Source organism: Chiloscyllium punctatum, chromosome 22 (assembly GCF_047496795.1).
Source record: "Chiloscyllium punctatum isolate Juve2018m chromosome 22, sChiPun1.3, whole genome shotgun sequence".
Lineage (NCBI taxonomy): Eukaryota > Metazoa > Chordata > Chondrichthyes > Orectolobiformes > Hemiscylliidae > Chiloscyllium > Chiloscyllium punctatum.
In genome coordinates, this window is record NC_092760.1 from 38876825 (window position 1) to 38890084 (window position 13260).

The 13260-nt window shown below is 40.3% G+C and overlaps 1 protein-coding gene across 1 annotated transcript in view; it reads left to right on the top strand.

Annotated features, from left to right (window-relative positions):
- Window positions 1-13260, top strand: part of LOC140493530 (anoctamin-9-like) — a 131431-nt gene that overhangs the window by 78999 nt on the left and 39172 nt on the right. The window contains exons 17-20 of the mRNA XM_072592070.1: window positions 1634-1691; window positions 5345-5442; window positions 9372-9514; window positions 10783-10935. Coding sequence (XP_072448171.1) covers window positions 1634-1691; window positions 5345-5442; window positions 9372-9514; window positions 10783-10935 — 452 coding nt within the window. The remainder of the gene's footprint in view (window positions 1-1633; window positions 1692-5344; window positions 5443-9371; window positions 9515-10782; window positions 10936-13260) is intronic.

Here is a 13260-nt window from a genome sequence, read left to right on the forward strand (position 1 = left end):
GCCGTTCCCATACTTGGAAAAAGGCTGTCCCTGTCCACCCTATCTAACCCTCTGATTATCTTGTATGTCTCTATTAAGTCACCTCTCAACCTTCTTCTCTCTAACGAGAACAGCCTCAAGGCCCTCAGCCTTTCCTCGTACCAGGCAACATCCTAAAAAATCTCCTCTGCACCCTTTCCAAAGCTTCCACATCCTTCTTATAATGCGGTGACCAGAACTTAATTCCCTTTTTCCAGAGAGAAGCTGTTGGAGTGAATTTATGGCTTCACTAGGATTGCAAGGTGCCAGTGACTGCTTACACATTACTTTGTGGGTGCAGCTCTATCCTGTACAGAACCAAAACAAAGTGTAGCTGTCTGCTTTGTGGTGTACTGGAGGCTCCAAAGAATGACTACTGAGTGTCAAAAGCTATCAATGACAACATATTTGATGACCCTAATACATAAACTGTGCATATATGTTCAGCATGGATACAACCATGTGAGTTAGGAGCATGAGTTGGCCATTTGGTCTCTCGCATCTACTCCACAATTTAGTAAGGTTATAGCTGATTTGATTGTAACCTTGCCTACCTGCTCTTACCTTTCACCCCAAGAATCTCAAAGACTCTGCTTTCCAAACCTTTTAGAGGAAGAAAGTTTCAAAGAGTTATGAATTTCTGAGAAGAAATTTCACCTCAACTATATATTAAATAGTGACCCTTTATTTTTAAATGATGTCTCCTAGATTCTCCTACAAGTGAAAACGTCCTCTCCACATCTACCTTGTCAAGTTCTTTTTGGATCTTCAATCAAAGCTGTGCTACAATATACAATATGATAAAACTGATCAGTGGAATGCTTAAAGTTCTAAATCTAATGGCCTTTAAAGTTAAAAATCACAAAACATCAGGTTATAGTCCAATTGGTTTACTTGGAACTACAAGCTTTCAGTGTGCTGGTCCTTCATCAGGTAGCTCGTGGGGCAAGATCATAGGACATAGAATGTATAGTAAATGATCAAAGTGTCATTTGATTGATGTGATGTATTAAACAATAGTGAATTATGAGTGCAGTTGAGTAAGTGTGCAATGATAGTGCTGGACTCTATGTACCCAACAATAATGGCTTATTGTATATTAGCCATACAAATACTGTGCTCTTTGAGTTTGGTTTGAAGGTCACTGTTTAAAGTGGTGGTGGCATCTGTGCATAGAAACTCTACTTGGACACAGGCACTGATGTCACAACTGTGAGGTTTTGCTGAGATACTTATATCTAAACATCATTAGAGAACTTCCATAAGAGTAAATAACTGTAGTTGCTGGCAATGAGAAATAAAAACAGAAAATGCAACAAAAATATTCAAGTCTGGCAGCATATGTGGAGAGAGAAGCAGAGTGAAGTTTCTGGTCAATGGCTTTACATGATCATTACTTCTCTCTTCAAAGATGCTGGAAACTTGCTTGGATTGTGTCATTTTCTGATTTTTATGAGAGAATGTCCTATTAGTGTACCTTTGGTAATGCACAGAAGAGTCACTATGTAGCAGGAATGCATTATATATTAAGTGTGCAAGAAAAATGTATTAAGAGTGTGCGTTAGTACCAAACTGCTGAACCTTCACTGCAGTAATAAGTTTGTTTCTTTGCTAGGATTAATGGCCATCCAAATGGTTACGTAAGAATAGCAGGACAGTGGCGACTGGAGGAAGTGAGTTGCAATTTGCTGATTTATGTTCTTCGCAAAGGCTTAAGACACCATGTTACATATAATAGCAATGACTTCTGCTGAGGCAGACAGAGCCTCTACTGTGACAGAGACATATTAGCCTTTTGTATTTTCTTAATATCACCTGAATTTCACCTGGTGTTACAGCATGCTCAAATGGAAAATACAGCAGTAATTTGTGATGTTGGATTCTCACACATTTTTCCCACTTGTCTAATTTTCCACTATAATTTCCAACTGCAAGCATATTTACCTGGATTGAGTAGATAATAATTGAGATGTTTGTGTCATACTCCTCATTTTACCTTATTACCTGTGAACAGATCAGTTCTGTTCAAGAGACTCGGATACAGTTATGAGGATGTCTAGTAGAAGCTTAGATTCTCTAAACTCTTGGGCCTAAATTCCAGATCAGTCACATGAATTCTTCTAATTAACCTTGCAACTGTTGCATGTTGTTGGAGAACATTTCTAGAATGTTTGAATATGCTAATGGTCCTATAAACTTCCTTCTTAAAAACAGGCCCATATAGATCTGCCTCCCTAGGCTTTTCAGTATCAGGGCAACAGCTTCTGATTCCCCAGAAATAAATATTTTCTTCATTATATTTTAATCTCAGGATCGCCTGAACATTTTCTGTGAGTCAGCTTGTGCCCCATACCCTTGTTTGCTCTTTAGTTTTGTAAAATCTGTTTGTCCTTGGGATGTAACAGTGCTCTCGGTAGTGAGCTTTGCTCTTAAAGTGTGACAGTCCTTGTGATGATGGTGCTCAAAAGTGGTAGGGATTTTAGGATTTTGTCTCTATAACAATGAATGAATTATAAATATATTTAAATCATGTGTTCACTAGTAAGGCAACAGCTGCAAAAGAAATTCAGAGAAAATAACCTACTCCTGTACATGACCTTCTTCAACCTTACCTTTGACACCGTCAGTTGGGAAACATTGTGGAACAACCTTCTTCACTTTGGTTGAACCATGAAGTTTGTTACCATTCTTCGCCTGGTCCATGACAAGATGCAAGTCATGATAATGACAGGTGGCTCTACCGCCAACTTATTCCCCATTCAGACCGGTGTCAAGTAGGCTGCATTATCACCCCAATACTGTTTCTGGTCTAGCTCACTGCAATATCTCACCTCACTGCTGACAAGCTCCCTGCTGGAGTGGAGCTAACTTACAGATCCAGCAAGAAATCATTCAACCTCCTCTGCTTTCAAGACAAAACCAAAGTCACCTCAAACGGTGTCATCTGGTATGCACATGATGTTTGCATATGTGCAATCTCACAGGATGCATTCCAGACCATTGTAAGCACCTTTCCAGAGACATATGACAGCATAGTCCTCACCCTGAACATCCGTGAGGCACAGGTCCTCCATCAACCTGGCCTGGCATTGTGGAGCGAATCCACGATAATTAAGGGCCATGGAGAGGCTTTAGAGAAAGTTGAGTACTTCCACTACCTCGGGAGTGTCCTGTTGGCCAAAGCAGCTATTGATGAAAAGATCCAGCACCACCTCCAGTGTGCTAGTGCAGCCTTCAGCCAACAGAGGAAACATCAAATCCGACACCAAGATCATGGTTTACAGAACTGTGGTCATTCCCACCCTCCTATATAGAGTCATAGAGATGTACAGCATGGAAACAGACCCTTTGGTCCAACTGGTCCATGCCGACCAGATATCCTAATCTAATCTAGTCCCATTGCCAGCACTTGGCCCATATCCCTCTAAACCCTATTCATATACCCATCCAGGTGCCTTTTAAACGTTGCAATTGTACTAGCCTCCAGCACTTCCTCTAGTAGCTTATTCCATACATGCACCTACCTCTGCATGAAAAAGTGCCTCTTAGGTCCCTTTTAAATTTTTCCCCTCTCATCCTAAACCTATGCCCTCTAGTTCTGGACTCCACCACCCCAGGAAAAAGACTTTGTCTATTTAGCCTATCCATGCCCCTCATGATTTTATCAACCTCTATAAGGTCATCCCTCAGCCTCCGATGCTCCAGGGAAAACAGCCCCAGCCTATTCAGCCTCTCCTTGTAGCTCAAATCCTCCAATTCTGGCAATATCCTTGTCAATCTTTTCTGAACCCTTTCAAGTTCTACAATAATATTCCAATAAGATGGAGATCAGAATTGCACACTATATTCCAACAGTGGCTTAACCAATGTCGTGTACAGCTGCAACATGACTTCCCAACCCCTATACTCAGTGCTCTGTCCAATAAAGGAAAGCATATCAAATGCCTTCTTCACTATCCTATCTACCTGCGACTCCACTTTCAAGGAACTATGAACCTGCACTCCAAGGTCTCTTTGTTCAGCAACGGTCCCAGGATCTTACCATAAAGTGTATAAGTCCTGCTCTGATTTGCCTTTCCAAAATGCAGCACCTCACATTTATCTAAATTAAAATCCATCTTCTCTTTTGGCCCAATGGCCCTGATCAAGATCCCATTGTAATGGTGACGTAACCTTCTTCATTGTCCACTACAAATTCAATTTTGGTGTCATCTAAAAACTTACTAACTATACCTTGTATGTCCACATCCAAATCATTTATATAAATGACAAAAAGCAGTGGACACAGCACTGATCCTTGTGGTACACCACTGGTCACAAACCTCCAGTCTGAAAATCACTCCTCCACCACCACTCTCTGTCTTCTCCCTTCAAGCCAGTTCTGTATCCATATGGGTCTGAAAATATGGACTGTCTACAGTAGACACCTCAGGGTGCTGGAGCAGTACCACCAACTCTGCCTGCACAAGATTCTGCAAATCCACTGAGAAGAAAGACGCACCAATACCAACATCCTCGGCCAGGACAACATCCCCAGTATTGAGGCACTGACCACCCTACGATGAGCTGGGCACACCATTTGTGTGATCGACATAAAACTCTACAAGCAGGTGCTCTACTCCCAGCTTCAAAATGACAGGCGAGCCTCAGGTGGACAGAGGAAGCGTGTCAGTGATCCCTCAAGGCCTCACTGGCAAACTGCGGCATTCCCACAGACATCTGGGAATCACTCGGCCACTACCTTCCAAAATGGAGGAGGAACATTTGGAAAGGTGTCGAGCACCTCGAGACTTGCCATCGCGAAAAAGTGGAAGTCGGACGGAAACAGCGAAAGGAGAAAGCTGCCACACCAATGCTCCACCCCTTCCTGTGACCACCTGTAACAGACTGTAACAGAGCCTGCGGTAACCGCACTGGTCTGTACCGCCACTTATGGACTCACCCTGACAGTGGAAGAGAATCATCCTCGTCCGCAAAAATCATCAATGATGATCACTAGTAATGGTACCCATGGTCTTCCTGTACTTATTCTTCTCCACAATAAACATCATGGGACTGTAGAGTTTTTTGTCAAAGTAACTTTGGTGCATAGCTGCATAGTATAGCTGATGGAATGGTGAGTATTGTATTCACTGAAAGGAAACCAGTTAACTAGATTGCTCTATTACTGGAATGGTGCTACATTTCATGAGAATTGTAATTGCGACTAAAGTATAATTTTCACAAACACCTGATGGGAGAAACTGTGCACATAAGACAATTCTTCCCTCCCTTCTGACCACTCATGAATGAAAATAGTGACGTATGTTATTTTTTTCCATTCTAGTGCCATCCAAGTGGCTGCATGACAGATCTCTTCATCCAAATGGCTGTTGTAATGATACTGAAACAAATTCTGAGCAGCTGTGTGCAGTACGCTGTACCGTAAGTTAACATTCACCAGAAGCAAATCTACTTAACTTATGGACCACAGTTTGTTCAACGAAGGATATCACTGGAGTTGAGTGTAGCCTGACAAGACATGCCACTGGGGACTCAGTGCTACAGTATCTCGATATTCTGTGCTCCTTGGCATCCAAGCCTAAACTATACAATATATCATACCCAGTGATGCAGGATGTCACAGTATAATTTGTCGCAATATTTGCATGTTTATAAAACATTATTATTCTGCTTCAAAAAGCTTTGGGAAGTTACGTTGAAGTGTAACATTATAAACAATGTGTCATTGATCTTCTAGCTCTACAATAAGTTACATTGGGTTCCTTTTCAGACTTGTTTATGAAGGCTATATTCTGACAACATGTGCTGTTGGCATGGCTGTGCAGAGATTTGCCCCCTTTCTGCTGCTCTTGGAGGCAATGGCAACTATCACAGTCGAATGAGAATTAAATCATGACTGAAGTTCCAGGTCTTTGAAAGGACTGTGGACTTTCAGATGTGTAATAAAAGTATAAGAAATTTTAAACCTGTTTGCTATCATTCTTAAATGAAGGCAATTAAGACAATGTTTGAATTTTTAATATAGGAGACTTTACCCATTCTTTATTTGGTGTTGGATTTTAATAACTTTATGCAAAACACACATGTCCTGAAATCATTGGGTAGTATAAGTCAATCTTTTTTAAACATGTCAATTCTATAATGAATTTTACAGTCATCAAGGCAAACACTATCCATCTTCATTTGTCTCTCCTATAGCTCTCTTTCACAGCTTTAATTAATCTTTACCAGAAGACTGGAAAAGGCCACAAAGTGAACAGATATCAATAAACATCCAAGCTAGTCAATGAGACAGAAATCCAAAACACTTTCCTTAGTGGGTAGACTTTATTAACTAATTGGTGTCACAGCTCTTTCCATCCCATTATTACAGGTGCTCCTGAGATGTGCTCAGACAATTAATAGACAATTCATCTCTTTCTCCTTAAACTTAAATAAAGACATCAACAAACTTCACAATGTTATTAACCAGACATTAACACAGGAGAGACAGTTGAGAATTATTGGAGTTAAAGTGAGGGTGGTGATTTGGTCGTGGGAAAAATCTTTTGGTGTATGTCAGAGCACTTCTGGATACAAATAAAAAGAAAGAAAAAAATTAAAAGACAGGCTGGTGCTGAGGGCCTCTTGTTGTTTCGTGGTAGTGTGTATATCTCTGAACCAGAGATGTAAGTTGAAGCTGCACCTGCTTCAGATTTGTGTCTGAACAGATTGATTAGAAGGTATCTTAAATGCCAGGGTGGCACAAGAAACAGCAAATCAGAATGACACCAAGACGCTGTACAGAATCAGATGGGAGCTAATTGGGAGAAGAAGCAGCATTGTTGTACCAATCAAGAGCAAGATTCTAGGACTTTATTGATTAAGCAGCAGGAAGTGAGGTGAGTGGAATATTTTCAGGGAATCCTCATCAACAAACTGAACCCAACCCTAGCTCCACATTTGGATTTGATCACAACGTTGCAGCTGATCATCATCCTGGTGGAAATGATCATATCAGAGGTCCAAACAATCTAAAGAACAATAAGGCATCTCAGATCAATGACATACCAGCCCAGCTTTCAAAATATGACAAGAATTGCCATTAGAAGTAGGGAAATGACAAGATGCCTCATGATGGAGACACACTTTGAATACTCCTCAATATTAAAAAGTAAGAAGTGGGCATAGCTGGTGCCTTTGGGTCTGTGTCTATGCGAGTGTCTGCATGTGCACATGTGTGTGTCTGTGTGTGCTTACATTTTTGTTAAGTTTGATAGTATCTTTAACCTTTCTAGTTAATTCTGAAGTGCAAAGACACTTGGGAGTTCTAGTCCAGGATTCTCTCAAGATAATCCTGGTTGAGTCAGTAGTTAGGAAGGCAAATGCAATGATGCTATTTATTTTGAGGGGACTTGAATATAATAGCAGAGATGTACTTTTGAGACTCTATAAGGCTCTGTTCAGACTACGTTTGGAGTATTGTGTTCAGCTTTAGACCCCATATCTCAAGAAGGATGTACTGGCCCTAGTACATGTTCAGAGGAAGTTCACGAGAATGGTCCCAGGAATGAAAAGCTTAAGATGTGAGGAACATTTGAGGACTCTGAGTCTATACTGAATGGAGTTTAGAAGGATGGGGGTGGTGGGGGGGGGGGGGTTGATCTAATTGAAAATCTAAACATTGGGTCTGTTCTCATTGGAAAGAAGAAGGCTAAGAGGGGATTTGATAGAGACTTACAAGATGATCAGAGGATTAGATAGGGTAGACAGTGAAGGTCTTTTTCCTAGGATGATGACATCAACTTGTACGAGGGGGCATAGCTACAAATTGAGGGGTGATAGATTTAAGACATATGTCAGAGGCAGGCTCATTACTCAGAGAGTGATAAGGGCTTGGAATGCTCTGCCTGCCAATGTAGTTAACTCAGCCACAGTAGGGAGATTTAAACAATCCTTGAATAAGCACATGGATGATGATGGGATAGTGAAGGGGGATGGGATTAGATTAGTTCATCGAGGGCTGAAGGGCCTATTCTGTGCTATATTGTTCTATGTTCTATGTTCTAACACTGTCACAAGGTGGATCTTCTAACTCACTCACCTTTCCATGTAGACAGTGTTGTGCTGGAAAAGCACAGCTGGTCAGGCAACATCTGAGGAGCAGAAGAGTTGATGTTTCGAGCATAAATTCTTCATCCTGATGAAGGGCTTATGCTTGAAATGTCGACTCTCCTGCTCCTTGGATGCTGCTTGACTGGCTGTGCTTTTCCAGCGCTACACTTTTTGACTCTGTTCTCCAGCATCTGCAGTCCTCACTTTCCCCTCTGCATGTAGATAGCTCTCCAAATTATTGTAGTTTTGCTAAATGCATTGTAAGCAACCCTTAGAGTCATAGAGTCATAGAGATGTATAGCATGGAAACAAACCCTTCGGTCCAACCCATCCATGCCGACCAGATATCCCAACCCAATCTAGTCCCACCTTCCAGCACCCGGCCCATATCCCTCCAAACCCTTCCTATTCATATACCCATCGAAATGCCTCTTAAATGTTGCAATTGTACCAGCCTCCACCACATCCTCTGGCAGCTCATTTCATACACGTACCACCCTCTGCGTGAAAAAGATGCCCCTTAGGTCTATCTTTTATCTTTCCCCTCTCACCCTAAACCTATGCCCTATAGTTCTGGACTCCCCGACCCCAGGGAAAAGACTTTGTCTATTTATCCTATCCGTGCCCCTCATAATTTTGTAAACCTCTATAAGGTCACTCCTCAGCCTCTGACGCTCCAGGGAAAACAGCCCCAGCCTGTTCAGCCTCTCCCTGTAGCTCAGATCCTCCAACCCTGGCAACATCCTTGTAAATCTTTTCTGAACCCTTTCAAGTTTCACAACAATTTTCTGATAGGAAGGAGATGAGAATTGCACGCAATATTCCAACAGTGGCCTAACCAATGTCCTGTACAGCCGCAACATGACTTCCCAACTCCTGTACTCAATACTCTGACCAATAAAGGAAAGCATACCAAATGCCTTTATCACTTGTAAGAGAAGACAAAAATCTAGGCAAAATGACATGAGTTGGTTTGATTTATTACTATTATGTGTACCAAGGTACAGTGAAAAGTGTTACCTTACATACTTTACAAGCAGATCGTACTATACAAGTGCATCAGGGTAACAGAACAGAGTGCAGGATTCATTACAGCTGCCAAGAAGATGCAGACAGAGATCAACATTAACATTAACATTAGTTGGATGTGCATATTAGAAGGTGCCAAAAAATGTGCAGGTCAAGTTATTCCCTGGTCTACAGAGAAATCTAGCATTATGTTGTTCTAATCAATTTCAATTATGAATACTTTACAGATCCCTGAAATATCAATGGAAAAAATACAACAAAAAAAACACAGACAATGATGTGACGGATGCAACAACAAAACACTGGGTCAAAAACTACAACCTGAACCACGTCGACTCTTTTAGTTTATTCAATGAGTTTTTGGAAATGGGTATGTTTTGCTATACTTAAATACATTTTCTTTTTCATTATAACCACCCACTTATTTTTAGAGCTCTAATGAACTCTCTGTCCAAATTGGAATCTTGAACCTAGACATTCTTTCACGTGGAATATTCCTATGTACATTTATTTTCTAATTGCTTTGTTGACATTATACTACTGTAACATTTAAAAAATAATATTATGATTGTGCAATTGGTTTTGACAATATTCACAAGAAATCTGGACACATAAAGAAAAATTCAGGAAAACAAAAGTATTTTTGTGAATATAAGGAGAGATTTACTTAATTTGCAATGGTGAGGACACAGAGACTAAGTTGTAAAGGAGAATGGTTACTGGGGAAGGAACGCATCTCTTTTTCCACAATTGGATCTTGAAATTATGGGTTTTGTTGGATATAATTCTGAGTGAATTGTAAACCCAATGGTAGTCCTTCCAAATAGGTACATAAGGCAAAAAAAAATGTTGGAATATGGGAAAAGATCCACCAAATGTGAGGGAAATGATGCCAAAGCAGCAGAAAGCATGAAGAGAGATCACATGTGAAGTATTGTCTGCAACTGTGGTCACCAAATGTTTACCAAAAGATGGTGAAGCAGCAGAAAGGATTGTTAGAAGCTAACTAGAATAATTTCAGGCTTTAGGTTGCTTAAAAAAAAACCCAGCAAGGCCATGATTTAATTTTTCCTTAATGGATCAGGAAGCTCATAATGTGTACGTTGAAATATGTTGTGAAAAACTGAATAATTAATAGATATAATTCTTAATTAGAGTGGCCAAAATTTAAACACTGCAGAAAAGTGCTGATGTACAAGATGTTGACTTTTGAAGGGTCCAAAACATGATTGAGTCAATTTTGGATATAACAGAGCAGAGAAATATGGGGATATCCATTCATGAAGACAAAAAGAATTATTATTATCTAATGGTCCCTATGAGAAAGGATTAGATTTTATTTTGTTGTCCTTTTTGGTGAATAGCCTGTTAATGCTCACTGTTGAGTCAATATATGGAAAATTGAACCTTGACTGAAGTATTGGAGGGTTTTAAGTTCCCATGGAACTGTACTGTAGCAATATTCTTTCCAGATGTTTGTAAAAATAGTTTAGAATGTGAGTCCACTCCGAATTTAAATTGTAATATGAAGTAGAATGTGAAATTCCAAGCCATCAAATTTAATGTTTCTTCACTAAGGGTAGGTATTTATTCCAGTAATTTTTGCATTTATGTTAACAGTTTGCTTTTTCTTTTCAGCCATTCAATATGGTTTCACTACAATATTTGTTGCAGCCTTCCCACTGGCTCCGTTACTTGCATTTCTGAACAATCTATTTGAAATCCGATTGGATGCCAGAAAGATGCTTGTGCTTCAAAAGCGACCAATACCACGAAAAGCAAAAGATATTGGTAATTTTTCAACAATATTTGTGTTGTTACATGGAATTGAGGGTGCATACAATGCAAAGACAAAAGTTTGAAAAACATATGTATGCAACATAGTTTAATGTCGTCAGATGCTCTAGTATTTTTCACCATCAGCCCCCCTCGATAGCCTTAAACCTCTAAAGCATTGTGACAGATCTAAGATCTGAAAGTTACAGTTCCATGGGGTAGTGACAGTGATTCCCTGATATTTCTGGGATTTTGCATTAGAAGATGGCATACATTGAATATGCCTGCTGAAATATAGTTTGGCATATTCAAAATTATTATCTACAACATATAAAGTCAGATGTTATTGCAAACGGCAACACTAGATGCAAGCATACTATATTTTTTCATGCAAAAATAAAAGTTCTAAGCTTAAAGTTTTGTCAAAAAGTAGGGAGTCAATTTCTCCACAAGTAAGATTTTTACAAAAGTTGAAATCCATACTTTACCATTACTTTACAACCGCATTTGTCATGTTGGAGACTATTTCTGTCAATCCCTCTTCGAAAAGTAGTGTAAACTAAGTTAGAAATATTTTTATTATTAAGTATTTTTTTGTGAATAATTAAGAACCTCATGGAGATGAACATTAACTATTAGAGTCATGGAGAATCGTACAGCATTAAAAAAAGACACTTAACCCACAATGTCTATGCTGAACAACAAATACCAAACTACACTAATCCCATTTGGTCCATGGCCTATTATGCCCTGACATTTTAAGTGCTTCTTAAATATTCTGAGAGACAGTGCCTTCACTACCATCAGGCAGCATAATTCATATTTCTACTATCGACTGAATGATTTTATTTTCTCTCAGATCTCTTCTAAACCACTTACTCTTCACCTTAAATTATGCCATCTGGTCTTAGATGTATCTGCTATGGGGAAAGACGCTCATGATCTACTCTATTTGTTGTGATTTTGTATACCTCAATGAGATCCCCCTCCTTTCAGCCTCCACTGCTCCAAGGTAAACAAATCCAGCCCGTCCAGTCTCTTTTCAAAACTGAGACTTTTCATCCCAGGCAACAGCCTGGTGATCTCCTCTGTGTCCCCTCCAGTGCAATCATGTTGATCCAATCGTGCAGTTACCAGAACTGCACACAGTATTCCATTGGTAGCCAAATTAATGTTTTATAAAGTTGCAACAAGATTTAGATTTTTAGATTTTATTGTCATGTGTACTCAAGTACAAAAACACAGGAATACAGTGAAAAGTGTGTAATGTCTCCACACATGGCACCATCTTAGGTATCAAGGTTAAAAAGTTAAGCATTCCTTCATAGAAAAGTAGAAAAATAAAGAAATAGGTAATAGTTTACATTAAAGTCTTTCATAGTTTAAACTAGGAAAATAAAGGAATAAATTTAAAATTCAGCAGTCTTTGGTGAGTCCTCTGCTTATTTTGTTGCTGCCACTGCAGAAACTGTCACTGTTGGTGAAATGTCACCTCTTCAATCTCCCTCAGTGGCACGGTAACATGCCTGGGTAGGATTCATTCGCACGCCTAGCTGAGATACTGTCATGAGCCACTGAGAGACCAGCTGACGTACCCGCATAAGACCAGGCTGAGAGTAGTGGAGAGACCATGCCCAGGAAACACCATGAGCTGCCGAGAGACCAGGCCGAGAGCTGTCGAGACACCAGGCCAACACCACCACAAGCCACGAGAGAGCAAGCTGGGACCTGTCATGAGCTGTGAGGGAGTAGGCTGGGACTGGGCTGAAAGTAGCCAAGAAACTAGCTGACCATGAACTGTGAGAGACCAGGCTGAGACCTGCAACCAACTACCAAGTGACCACACTGTACCCTCCATGAGCTTCAAGAGACCAGGCTGAGAGCCACTACGAGCCACCGAGCGACCAGGTTGACCCACCACAAGTAGCCATGAGACCAAGCTGAGACACACTGAAAGACCAATGGGGGAGAAAAGCGAAGGAAACAGAAGGAGCGGAGGAGCTCCGCTTGGAGTATTGTATTCCACCGCTATCTTGACTGGAAGTAGATAAGACATAAAGACTTCCTTGCTCCAATCTTTTATACCCTGGCTAACGAAGACAAGCCTCTATATGCCTTCTTCACTCGCCTATCTACTTGTGCCGACACATTCAGGATCCATTTGTATGCCAAGCTCCCTTTTTCTTCAGTATTCTCAAGGGACCTACCATTCATTGTGCACATCCTCTTATTAAACCTCCCTTATCTGCACACTGAATGAATTAAATTTATCCAATTCAAAAACAAAAATCATATATACAAATTAACAGATATATGATTTCCCTCAGTTTTCTCAGTACA